Raw genomic sequence first — 13,812 nt, forward strand, 5'->3', positions numbered from 1 at the left:
GCCTAACCTCAACTATTCAAGAACCATGCCTAACCTCAACTATTCAAAAACAATGCCGAACCTCAACTATTCAAGAACAAGGCCTAACCTTAACCATTTGAGGTTCAATATTACCTCCGGATCTACACATATAGGTGTGACATACATTTAAGAACATGTACTAAAAATAATAATAGTAATAATTAGGGCCCGAGCACCGACGTAGTCGGAGAGGAGGACCTATTTTTTTTCGTATGTTTATTATTATTATTATTATTATTATTATTATTATTAGGGCCCGAGCACCGACGTAGTTGGAGCGGAGGACCTATTGTTATTCTAATGTTTATTATTATTAGGGCCCGAGCACCGACGTAGTTGAAGCGGAGGACCTATTGTTATTCTAATGTTTATTATTATTAGGGCTCGAGCACCGACGTAGTCGGAGCGGAGGACCTATTGTTATTCTAATGTTTATTATTATTATTATTATTTTTCCACTTTCATCGCAAAAAGGAAGTGCTTGGGATACTGGGAATTTTGTGAAATTTGGCACGCAAGCCAGAATTTGCGAAAATTGCAGTCTGATTGGGGTGTCCAGCTGCGGTATGAAATATTGGCTCGATAGCGCCCCCTATTGAGTAGCCCCAACATTGGCTTTCAACTAGCTGTATGAAATTTGGTAGGTATGTGGAACGTGATGAGACGCACAAAAAATCCTCTTGGAGTTTTTCTCTAAACCAAACAGGAAGTCGGCCATTTTTAATTCAATGACGTTTTTGGACTTTAACAAACTCCTCCTAGAGATTTAACCCGATCAACTTCAGATTCGGTCAGTATGCTCTTGAGACTTTGGCAGTGAAAAGTTACTCAAAGATCAAAAAGTTATCGAACTATGTATCCGTGGCGCGGCGTCAAAAAAACACCATTCGCCGCGAAACAGGAAGTTGTTGTAGCTCGGGCATACATTGTCTAATCTGCTCCAAATCTCTCATATGTCATAACATCCTGACCCGGAACACATCTATATGATAATTTAGAATCATAGTAATAGCGCCACCTAGTGGCAACTGGAAGTTGTACGTTTTGTACTTTGACATCCTGCTCCTCACAGATTAATCAAATCCCTCTAAAATGTTGTCAAAACAGCCTTAATACCTTGATAATTCTTCATTGTGAAAATCGTAAGAAGTTGTTGAAGGGCGGCGACGTGGCGGTTCGGCGAATTTCGATCCTTCGCTATGAACGAATAAACTGATGTAACTCGAATCCACATCATCAGATCTTTACCAGATTTCACATGTTTGATTAGACTCCAGGCCTGAAGACATCTGCAGGCCAATTTTGAATCATAGTCATAGCGCCACCTACTTGTAACAGGAAGTTAAAGTCTTTATACTTTGGCTTGTTTCTCTTAGTAGGTAAATCAGATCAACATCAAATTAGTTCCACACAAATATAACAAGTTCATAATGCCAGTTCATGAAGCTTTTGATGTTTCGTTGAACGCCGTTGCCGTGGCGATGCAGTCTTCGCCGTGAAAAACGAAGGTAATTTTGAGAGGCTAGGAATGCTCGAAACATAAGCAAACTTTGCATACACATTTAAAGCCCAAAATGTAGTTATATAATATGATTGTATTGGTTCAGAGTGGCAAATCGGCTCAATAGCGCCCCCTACAAAATTTCGACGAAGCAGCCCTTGCTGTACGTTTTACATAGATTTCCAAAATTTGGTAGGCACATGTATCACATGTGGACTTAAAATAAAGTCTCTTGGGACCATGCTCTAAACCCAACCGGAAGTCAGCCATTTTGAATTTTTTATGAATTTTTAGTGTCGGTTTTTTCATTTCCAGGCGCTGTACTTTAACGAACTCCTCCTAGGGAATTAATCCGATCAGCTTAGAATTTGGTCAGAACAATCTAAAGACCTTAGCGATTAAAAGTTGCTAAAAGCTTTAGGTTTCATCGAACGACGTGGATATGGTGTGATGGCCATTTTAGATGGTTCGCCATCATCCATCAAGCTGTTGTAACTCAACTGTACTTTGTCAAAACTGTCCCAAACTTGACATGCTTGTTGACTGTCATGGCTTTAGGACTTCTGCATGCCAATATTAACTCATTGTCATAGCACCACCTACTGATGACCATGGCTGTAAGCAGGATTCTATAATTACAGCGGCCCAAACACTGAACTTATTGAAAGGGTTTGTGGGCACACCATGAGAAAAAGACTTCTCTGATCTAAATATGTGCAAACTAAGATGCTTTGAGAGCAGAAATTAGATAACAGTGGTTGTCAAGCCACTGTCGGTGGGCATTAGTATAAATGATCTGTCCAGAGCTTCTTCATGACAATCAGGTTAAGCGTTACAATGAATGCTTCACACTACAATCTAAAGTTACAGAAGAACTTAAAATGAAAAGTGTTAAATTAAAGTGTTCAAGTAACAGCAAATGGCACTACTGTTTTGTTAATTTTCATGTAAGTCCAAATACAATCAGCAGGACACTGCGGGGAGTTGAACCCCATCCCAGTAAACTGACAGTCTGTTATGTTACAAACACTGAAGCACATTCACACACATTCATTTTCTTAATGATCTTTAAAGGCTTACATTTATGATTGTATCGGAGGTACACTCAAAACATTTGAGGCTTAAGACCTGGCAACATGATCTTGCTACGCTGCTGGTCTACGCAGGAAATATCTCACTCATGCACGCAGTGTATGATGATCACAGAAATTCATGGCCAGAGTCCTGCTAGTACCCTCGACGTGCATGAAGTTGCGAGGGCCCGGTCAATGCTGCTCGCAGCTTTAATTAACATTATTTTCAGTAGCCGCCTGCAGACGGGGCTCATTTCAATATTTGTTCTTCATTATTTATTTTTACATAACCAATTTTAACAAATAACCTTGAGTTAATGTTTTATAATTGTTTATTGTATGATTTTAACCGTAATGATTTATATATATCACAATCATTTTATACTAAATTGATTGGTCTATAGATATATACATACAAATACACTTTTTTAATGCATTTTACTAAGCCTTGTGTGTTGTAAGTTGAACAACCTGAACACCTATTTATCCTTTTATTGCACTGGTTTTTAAAGTTCCATATATGGTTTGTGTAATATTTAAATAATCCTCAGTGCATAATTTATATATTGTTGTGATTCTCATTCCAACCATTTCCATAAAGAAATAAACTATTTAAATGTACTCATTACCGCAAAAACAAATCCTACAGTATTATTTTATTCAAATTATCAACATCCATTTCAACATACAATATTTTATTAACTTGACAACTGTGAGATTGACCGTGAAAATCTTCTTCTTGCTTGCACATGTGCTTGCACATTCTATTTCAACCTTTTGATTTTTTACATGTATATAGGGATTTTAACCATCTGCAATGATTTTATTAAGGACATTTTAGGATTTTTTTGAATGTACAGTCCCTGTGTGCCCGTGCCCCTCGTAGCATTCAATTGGAATACTACATTCTAACCCTTACTTAACCATTCGACATTGCCTAACCTCATCCATTCAAGGTTAGTGCCTGACCATTTGAGGTCAATGTATAACTTCAACCATCTCGCAAGTGTTCTGCAAATTGAGGAATACTATATAGACACAACCTTAGAAAGTAGAACACAGTACATCCTGGATTCTAAGTAACATGCTAGCTGTCAGCCAATCTTAGTCCAGCAGGGCTTAACATCAACACAAACAACACAAAATATATGGGTAAATCTTGGGCAGTAAAGGGTGCCATTTTATTCCATCGCATGTTGTTGTTAGATATGGGAGGTTTGCCCTTCCCATCCAGTAACAAATGATGTTCTCATCCCATTGACGTTTTCATTCCACACAGGTAAGGCAACGGTTGCCAAAAGTACACCTACCAACACTTCGGTTTAATCAGCACACAAGCAGGAAGTTAAAACAATGATTTCAAAGGACCATTTCTGAATGAAGAACAGTTTATCCATCTACTGTGCTGACACAAATTATACAGACGAGACATGCCTTAATTGTTGTTGTTGCTGATTCTTCCTGCTTCCAATTGTATGGTCAGATAAGCTTATTGCCTTTCAGCTCCGGCTCCATACATAAACACAGAATGCAGATTGTGATTTTTCATCTAACTCTCTGGAAAAATAGGTCAATAAGCATATTTCCCAATGTCAACTTCATGCTTACACGTGTAACCTACTAACAAATAATAATATACATCAACAAGTATTGCATAGTCTATGGAAATGAAGCAGTGATTCAAACATTTTGGCTGGTGTCCCTGTAACACAGTATTATCCTTACCAACAAGATATATGCCCTTAGACACACAGTTAGCGGCTCTACAGTCTATACACGGTATCAGAATAGACTTTTTCTTGCAATCTAACATTTTAGGAACTAAAGATAACTAGTTAGTACATCAAAATGTTCTTATTTGTTCCATTATGTAGGAAAGTCAAACAGGAAAATCACTAATTTATTCAAAACTAATGCCATTGCCAATGTGCTAATGCTGGGAGAAATATAATTCATGGCCATAAAGCACTCAAGTTAATGCAAACATTATTGTTGAAGGTTTAACAGTAGGATCATGCAATAACATCCTAATAAATCCACACAATAAATCCCAACATTTCCCATCTGTGGAAGACTGGATTGGAAGTCATTAGCTCAGTGTTTTGCATTAAAAATCCAAATATCTTTGCAAAGTACATACAATTCCACCTAATTTCATGTTCAAATCTAGCAATCTAACTGCAGTGCAAATAAATGAGTCCCTGGTTCATTATTATTTAAACAGCCCTTGAACACTTCAGGATTTAGAGCTGAAATATCTCAGCTTTAAAACAAACAAATATGCCTGTCCCTGTATGACTTTTCCAAGACCCACTTTCAGAATCAGGGTTCAAAAACCAAGGAAAAAGCAGTTATAACTCTACTGTATTTACACCCTTTCATCATAGATGCTTAATGGTTGTGGGCTCATGGTAACCCAGAGGCAAACAAAACACCTAATTCATTCTGACACCAAGACTTATTTTAGGCGGTAAACAGGGGCTGTTTTTTATGGAATATTAATTATTTTCAACCATGCGTGGAAGTGTAATGCCCTCCCAAAAAGGGTCAAATAAAAACTACATGCTTTTCATAATAATTTTACCAGGCCTGCATCCTTATATCTACTAAGTAAGGATGCAGGCCTTATTTGATTACTGAATGTCGAATGGTAATTGTTCTACTTATTAATAACATGATTATAAGTTATTATTCGGGCCCATGATCCCTTCTTTTCTTAGGATGATCATTAGTTTTGTAGGTATTGGGTCAGAAATTATTTGACAAAAAGTTTGACCCCATATATGAAAAGTTGGGATCAAACAATTTAAAATGGAAATTAAAATGCATCCTGAAGTAGAATGTGTGTAGCACATTTAATTACATCTGTACAATAGTTGTCACTTCACTCAAATCCACAAAGGGTGGCGAACAATGAATAGCTGTATCAAATGTTTTCCATTTCATCAAGTAGATATTTCACTGGTTCACTATGTCAACTTTAAAAGCCAGGGATCACTAATGTAAATATCCTCTGGGGATTACTCATATCTCAAAAAACTTCCAAGGCAAACCATTCAATAGATGAGATTTTATAAAGTGGACCAAAGTAGGGACAGATACACAAACTCTACGGCATGAACAATAAATGCACCACATACAGTAACTACCCACCACCTCGACCTCCACAATCCGTACTTCGTACATCTCTACACAAGGGGAACTCTACTTCCTGCCCTGGCACTCAATAGAAGCATTGGACATAAACCCTGGCCTGCAGAAAATATTAACATAATTCCTGGGATACTGGGTTGTACAGTTTCATCTGATCTCATCAGATCTGTGTCTGACATCACCATCACAAATCATATACTTCATGAGCGTTTGTGTAAAATGGGTCAGCGATGTAGAATACACTGGTCTTATCAAACGCCTTAAAGATGTTCAAAATTCAAAATAGGTGGCTAACAATGGTTGGAGTCTTTCCGTTTAAGTCCCAGCCCTGTTATCCTTCTTCACCTCAAGCTGTCAAATCAGGCGTGGGCACAAGCTTTAAAAATGGATTCAATAAAACAGCTGTAAAAAAAGTTATCATGTTACCAAATGTGTTAAATGATGTTCATTTTCTGCAGGAAAAGCAAACCCTCAGGTTGGCTACTTAAAACAATCTGTTCTTTCCTTGTATTACAGGAGCTTTGGCAACACACTGTAATCTTTAAACTGTCATGTCCTTAAGCTTCTTAAGGAAGAACACAACGTTATCAACAACATATGCACAATATTTGTCATTTTTCCATTCTGGCAATGGACTTGTTCCACTCCAGGTACATTCACACAATACACTGATAGGGGTGTAATGGTTCAATACGATACAGTGGTGCTGGGGGTCTTGTTCTATCTCTCTCTCACCTCATATTTACATTAAAATCAACACTTACACACAAAGGTTTACTAGATTATGGCTCCATAAATCTGGTCAACACACGTCTCTCTCGTTCCCTCGGTGTCGTTGTCTGTTCTCACTCGTAGCTCTGCTGAAGTCTCTGTCTACTGGGGAGCAATTTGTGTTTTGTTCCTTTATAGTTTATGTGTGTTAACTTGTTGTACAGAACAAACTAAACAATAAGAAGAAAAGGAAGTCCTCCGTTTTGTGTCCGTCCTCCCTAAAGCCGCTAACAGTGACTTCAGACGGCTGCTCCGTAGGGCTGATATCTCCGCTGGACACGCCGCTCACTGATCGCTCCATTAACAGCTGCTTCCTCTGCAGAAATGCAGACTTTAACTGAACAACAGCTGGTAAAGACAAGACGGTCAACAACGCCTGTAATCAGTTGTCCATGTTGAATTAACCTGGTAGTCGATCGGTAATCAAGACTGTTGCTTGTGAACATCTGGGAACGGTCACATGATAGGAGCGTGGCGAATCAGGGAAGGACAGCACGTTACGTTGGGTGGGTTGCCATGTTTGAGCGCAGTGGCTCCACCAATTTCAACTATATTTAATTTTTCAAAAACAATTTAATATGATTCAAACTTATTGTTCGGCAACTTTCAGACATTTCAAAATACTTTTATGAACATTTTTATATAACATGTGTGTCAGGGAATAATGAGTAGTAATTCTATCTTTAAAGGACTAGATCAAATATTGTTATTAGGATTTTGTTTGTTGTTGTGGAAAGAAAATTGTTGAAGTGTTTTGGAATTCAAAGGGTTTCATTTTTGAAAGAACATTTCTTAGGGCACAAACAAACGCTTATCATCTTTAATGAGATGTTATTGCAGTGGGACAGTTGCTGCTCACAAGTGCTACATTTCACAACCGGTACGATCCCATACAACAGATCTCACTCTGTCGCGCTCCCTTCATTTCTTTCAATTGTAATCTTACACACTGCGGATATCACAAAACTCCATCTGTCTCTTTCGGGCTTGAAAACCATCAACAACTGACCCTTTTCATTCACTTTTACTGCAGATGGACACTTGCATTATGGACCTGACCCTCCAGATGGTTTGTTACACAGAACCATCTGAGAAGCTGTCATTGGAGACTGTGTGGAAAAGGGCAGGCACTCGCACAAACTACTTGGCAGGTGATTGGATGAACCATCTGTCATTCAAACTTTTAGCTGAAGCCTGTCAGGAGCAGATGAAAAACATCTTCACCATGGAGAAAAGCCTTCAGAATGAGGAAATACTCTACAGTTCTGATAGAAGTGATGCTATTGTAGCATCCTCACTAAACTCTTTAGAAGCCACCATTGTTGTTTTGAATGAAGAGTTGTCTCTCTGTGTCGTCTCACAAACCTGAGCCAGTAGCTCCTCACAGGATGCTGATTGGTCCGGACACAAATGCATTACTTGAAGCTTGACTAGATGTATTTTTGTGTGATCTTGTGATATCGCAAGAATCCAGCTGCCACGTTAGGTAACCTTAGCATCGCTGATTGGTCTAAATTCATCCAGTCAGTCTGGAGAATTAACCTAAAGGGGCAGACACATTATTCTTCAGCCCTTCACTCCATCGCTCATGCATGATTTTATCTGATTTTGCGAGGAATCCGACCCGTTAGCAAAGATAACAGTTATAGTTATAGAATAACTTTATAAAAATAGCCAATCCTCTTTTTTACTTTTGTTTTTTAGTGTTAGTATTAAATTGAGACGGCTTCATAACCAGTTAAAAGTTCCTCAAAGTAACAATAAAGAAAACATTGTTGACTTTTGGAAGAAGACTGGTATGAAAGTGTGGCCTCCGGTAAAGTCAGATGTGGTTGAAAGCTCCGGAAGAAGCTGGCAACGGGATCTTTAGTTAATGCTGTTGTGTTCTGGAAGGCAGTGGAGAGCGATGTTGTTATTCTGATCGGTAGATTAGAAAACTCTCATACAGGTCATTCTTACATCTCGTTTAGGTTGAAAGAATTGTCAAACCAAAAGTGGCAATGAATAAATAAAATTGCTAAAATCTTCCAAACATTGTAATGAAGCTTCACCTGCTGAAACCATGTGATGTGCAACTTCAATCTCAATTTTTTTTTTCCTCAAAGGTTTCAAAGTTCTTCAGATCAATGCAACAAACTGGGTAAAGACGGTACAGAAACGTGTGTTTGGTTCTTGAGAGTACTAATTCAGATGCATAACTCTGGGGGGGGGCTGTTCCCCAAGTACACCCCCACCACCAGCCCCCACCACATTCCTATCAACACCCCCTTCCCTGCATCCTACTCTTCCTGCTTCTCTGGCTCGCTCTGTCGCGCCAATTCGACAGAGCTGAAAATACATCTCTGAACTTGGCGTCTGGGAGGCAGCGGGAGACGAGGCTTGTCAGCGGGAGGGTGAAGAAGAAGAGAAGAAAGGGGGAGTTAGAGGAAGAGGTGGGGATAGGGAGGGGGGGCCTATGCTTCTATCTGTTGCCGATAAAGACAGTGCATCTCCTCCTCCGCCCGTCGCCATCCCTGTCAAGTGACCCGCCCCGCTGCACACATCACACCGCGCCCCGACACTCGTACACACTTCCTCACCCCTTATTGTCATTCCTGTCACCCTCCTTCCTCATATGTTTGCATTGGAACAGCGAAACGAATGCCCCCCCTCCCTTTCGCTCATGTTTTATCATCATTTCTCTCACCCTGTTGCCAGCTTCTTATTCTTCTCTTCCTTCTGTGCCTCCTTTCCTTACTTCCCCTTTGCTTCACAAGTCAATTCCTCCCTTCCCTCCCCTCTGATGAGAACTCCCCCTCGTGCTGTCACACTCTCTCCTTCCCCTCCTCTTCTTCCCCTCCTCTTCTTCCTCTCCTCGTCTGCAAAGCTTTAGGTGTTACGAGGCAGATGAATGATTTGTTGATCAAAATGATTAAAGTACTTGAAATTCATTTTCTGTCAGTAATTTGAAGAATTGCTTGACTAACTATACTGTAAAATTGACCATCTCAAGAAGCTTTTCATGTTGCACCAGGTAATGATGGTTATCTCAAAGAGCAGTCAGAGGTAACGTTCTGAATTGTTAGGTACTGATGGACAGCTTTTTGTTTAGCTCTGCAGCTCTGCAGCTTTCTCTCAATAGAGCTTCTACACATTGCTCTTCAGGAGACACTTTCTCATTTTAACTTTATCATTTAAGCTGCATTATTGAATATCGTCTTATATTAAGAATGAATCACATGACAATGTTAACTACCTCAGCTCAACTCCAAACAGCAAAAACACAAAGTTAGCAACTAGCTGGTTAACACGGTGGACCATTGAGCAGCTAAAGAGACATTCTTCACAGTACAAAACATGAAAACACAAGTGAATATTGAATAACATTTATTAGTAACACAAATCCAAATCAATGCTAATGCTGCTTTGTGTCTTCTGGATGTATGCAGGCAACTATTTGTGAAAAAATAGCTTATGTCAGATAAGTTATCAGCTTGTTCTATTGCAGACAAACATACCAATGAATGCAGGTTGTAAGATGATTTGCCAGCAGCAACCACACCTGATTCCCAGATGCATTTGGGGCCGATGGCATCTCTGGATGCATCTTAGCTCGTGAGGAGTAGAAGTGATAGTGCAGTTAGTGGCTCTCCGTACTGGTCCATGCTGTAACACTTTGGATCATGACACTGTGAACAAAGGGTCAAACATTCATTCAATTTGTTGCAGATGTTGATGATCACCAGATGATGATTGATAAACCATTGACATTTCCTTTGGTGCCACCATTAGGCAAAATATTTTAATGTAAAGAAATATTGAAATCATAATAGGCATATTGCCATGAAAATACTGAGCAAATGAATGTTGAACCTTCCTGTTAGTACCCAGTCTTTCAGTCCTTTGTGTTTTTATTCATGAACATATATAGCAGCCTTGAGAGGTTTCTTACCAGACAGTACTAGTTATTGCAACCAAAGTTATCTTTTCTTTGGGGATCTTTTGCTTCAGGTTTGCCAGCTACTGCTAAGGACTAAGGACATAACTTTCAAATGATTAGAAGATGTAGCATAGCAACAAGAAGCAAAACTGTCTCTACCGGCATTGTTAAGACACATTCCAACTGAAACCAACTGGTGCCAAATCTTAGACCTGAACTCAACTCAAGACTCAGACACATTTGTATTTCAGGCTATATAAATAATATGTACTTGACTTGACCCAGAGCAGATTTTTGTTTTTCGTTAGCCTGTTAATGCAAAGTATTGTCCACTCTCTGTCATCTTTTATACTGGGCCTTGAGTATACATGAAGCATGTCACACTCACAGATGCAGATGATTGTCACACTCAGAGAGAATGTGATAGCTGAATGCATAAACAGCTTGGCACATCATCATGTGGAACACAAGTGAACATGTCTGCTGAGGTCAGTGGAAGCTCAAGGCCCTCCACTCAGAAAGATTTACTGAAAATGTGTTTGTCAGATTACTTTAATTATTCTGCTTGAAATGCCCATGTATGGATTGCTCTCTCTGAGAGTAATATAAAAAGGAAACAGACTTTCTTGCTTGAAGCATCCTTTATCATTTCATGAACAGCTTTGTTTCCTTCCTCTAGACCCCAGACCATAATGTGCTTCATATCACTGATGATTTTGTTTGTCAGTCCGGGAATAATTCCAGTGTCAACATTTGGGCTTGGGGATGTGATGCTACAAAGTTGATTGTATTGTGTATGCCATCCAACACCAACAGAGGTATAATTATAGGTGTTCAGTGCAATTATGTCTGTCAATACGGGGACATTGAACAAGGCAGGCACAATGCAAATGAAATCAATAGCATACACCTAAAGGCTGGGGAACAGTAGCACTTGGATGTGCCCCAGAAAGCCTGGTCTCTGTAGTTTACAGTGAAATAAAACGTGTTGTGTGGATCATGTTGTATTGATTTGTCCTGCTCTCTCATGTAGAAAAAGAGACGGTCCTGGAGCCGTTCGTGCTGAAGGACCTGCTGCCGTCTGCACTGGGAAGTTACTTTCGCTACACCGGCTCTCTGACCACCCCGCCCTGCAGTAAGGTGGTGGAGTGGATCATCTTCAGCAGACCTATCTTTGTCTCCTACAAACAGGTGAGAAGCACAGAATATCAAGACACGTGTAGAATAGAATCACTTGTTGTGGTGGTGGAAAGTTCCTTAAGCTCTCTGTCTTTAAGTATTTATTACAGGATAAGATATAGAAAAATGATGAAGAGTGTACAAGTCATCAAACATGAGCCAATGAGTACAAACAGAGTCACGGGATTCTATTCAGCTGAAGAGGGACAGAGTTCCTTCACCCTCTGTGAGGATCAAGGAAGTCTGACCTTTTTCTCGGTCTTGAGAGGAGCTTTAGGACACGTCCGAGAGACGCAGCTTGCCCCGTCCAGCTGGAGACAGCGTGTTGTCAATGTTTAGTTAACCAGCACATGGACTTTGGACATTTTACCTAAGATAAGAAAGAACATGTTTTTCAGTAATGCAAACACTGCTGACACAGAAAAAGTGGTTCAAACTATAGAGACGTTACAGAGTTCCGACAGTTGTTTGTAATGAATTCATGTAATTTGAATGTCAAAATGAGTTACATGCATGTACTGTTTTGGTAAAAAAGCATGGAAGCTCAGTGCAGCCATATTTAGGCCCACTATCTCAAGATTAGAAATGAATCATCTTGATGAATGAATGATTACGCTGAAAAAACGATGAATCATATTGTGATCCGGGCTTAAATATGTTATTATGTTAGGATAAAATGAAGTCCTATTCCATTGTGAAGAGGAAAGCTCTCCTGCCATTGCAATAAATGAATCTGTGTCCCAGAAATATAATTTGCCATGTTTAGAAGATTACATCATCAAAGGTGCTGAATTTGAAATTCAGAGCATATCTGTTGCCTCCACACAGCTCTCAACATGGTGAGAGCTGAGCCGGCGGCTCACAGCTAATGGTGCTAACAGAGCTTACCAACAACAGCAACAGGGCTGACAGAGGTAACGGTGTTTACCTGGGAACCAGAGGGTCGGGGCTATGCTTCCACCACGACGCCGTCAGTCATTATCAGCTGTAACATCCTTATGAGCGCAGTGCCATGAGCGAGCCTGCGGGGCACGCTCACATGCACGAACATGCACTAACATGCACTACAGGTAATGCCTGGCAATGTAAACAAAGCACAACATCACACAGAGGGAGAGCGGCTTCATTCTCTGCTCAGGTACACATTACTACACTATATCATATACATATACTATACTATATTACGTAGCTAATACATGTTTGTTATGTTAATGCTCTTAATGTCATCTAGAGCAGTGGTTCTCCACTGGTCTGGCTGCAGGACCCACTATCACCCCTTAATGACAAGCCGCGACCCAAATTTTCAACTTCTCAAATGTATTTAATGTAAAGATGGTGCAGTTTGAACCTGAGCTGAAATGTCTCTGCAGTCGTAGTGTAGGGAGCTCTCTAGTGCAGATAAATTGTTCCTGTAAGTCCCCGTCCCACACGTTTCACGTAAACCAGTAAATCTGCTTTGTTTGTGATGTCTGTAGATTCGTCCATTTGCAATGCAAAATGACCACTTGCCTAATTCGAGCTGTGGTCTGTTGTTTGATGTCATCCGACATGTCTTCAATTCAATACTTATAGTGTCATATGACAGAGGTAAAGTTTTCAGTTTATCCGCTGCGGATTGAAAAAACTCAATCTAAGAAAATCCATATCTCATGTAGTCGGTGTCGTACTTGCATTTCACTCAATTAGCATGAAAACAAACTGTGTGGGTGTTCTTCTATACCAGGGTATTCAGGTACATTGGTCCGGAACATTACAATAATATATATATATATATACGTATATATATATATATATATATATATATATATATATATATATACGTATATATACAGTTGTGTGAAAAAGTGTTTGCCCCCTTCCTGATTTCTTATTTTTTTGCATGTTTGTCACACTTAAATGTTTCAGATCATCAAACAAATTTAAATATTACACAAAGATAACACAAGTAAACACAAAATGCAGTTTTTAAATGAAGGTTTTTATTATTAAGGGGGGAAAAAATCCAAACCTACATGGCCCTGTGTGAAAAAGTGATTGCCCCCTAAACCTAATAACTGGTTGGGCCACCCTTAGCAGCAACAACTGCAATCAAGCGTTTGCGATAACTGGCAATGAGTCTTTTACAGCGCTGTAGAGGAATTTTGGCCCACTCATCTTTGCAGAATTGTTGTAATTCAGCCACATTGGAGGGTTTT

At 39.6% G+C, this 13,812-nt stretch overlaps 1 protein-coding gene across 2 annotated transcripts in view; it reads left to right on the plus strand.

Annotated features, from left to right (window-relative positions):
• Window positions 1-13,812, plus strand: part of LOC116399049 (receptor-type tyrosine-protein phosphatase gamma-like) — a 540,858-nt gene that overhangs the window by 418,046 nt on the left and 109,000 nt on the right. For both annotated transcript variants that reach the window (XM_031875879.1, XM_031875880.1), the window contains exon 7: window positions 11,472-11,629. In XM_031875879.1, coding sequence (XP_031731739.1) covers window positions 11,472-11,629 — 158 coding nt within the window. The remainder of the gene's footprint in view (window positions 1-11,471; window positions 11,630-13,812) is intronic.

This window comes from Anarrhichthys ocellatus, unplaced genomic scaffold, assembly GCF_004355925.1.
Source record: "Anarrhichthys ocellatus isolate YVR2014 unplaced genomic scaffold, GSC_Weel_1.0 scaffold99, whole genome shotgun sequence".
NCBI classification, from domain to species: domain Eukaryota; kingdom Metazoa; phylum Chordata; class Actinopteri; order Perciformes; family Anarhichadidae; genus Anarrhichthys; species Anarrhichthys ocellatus.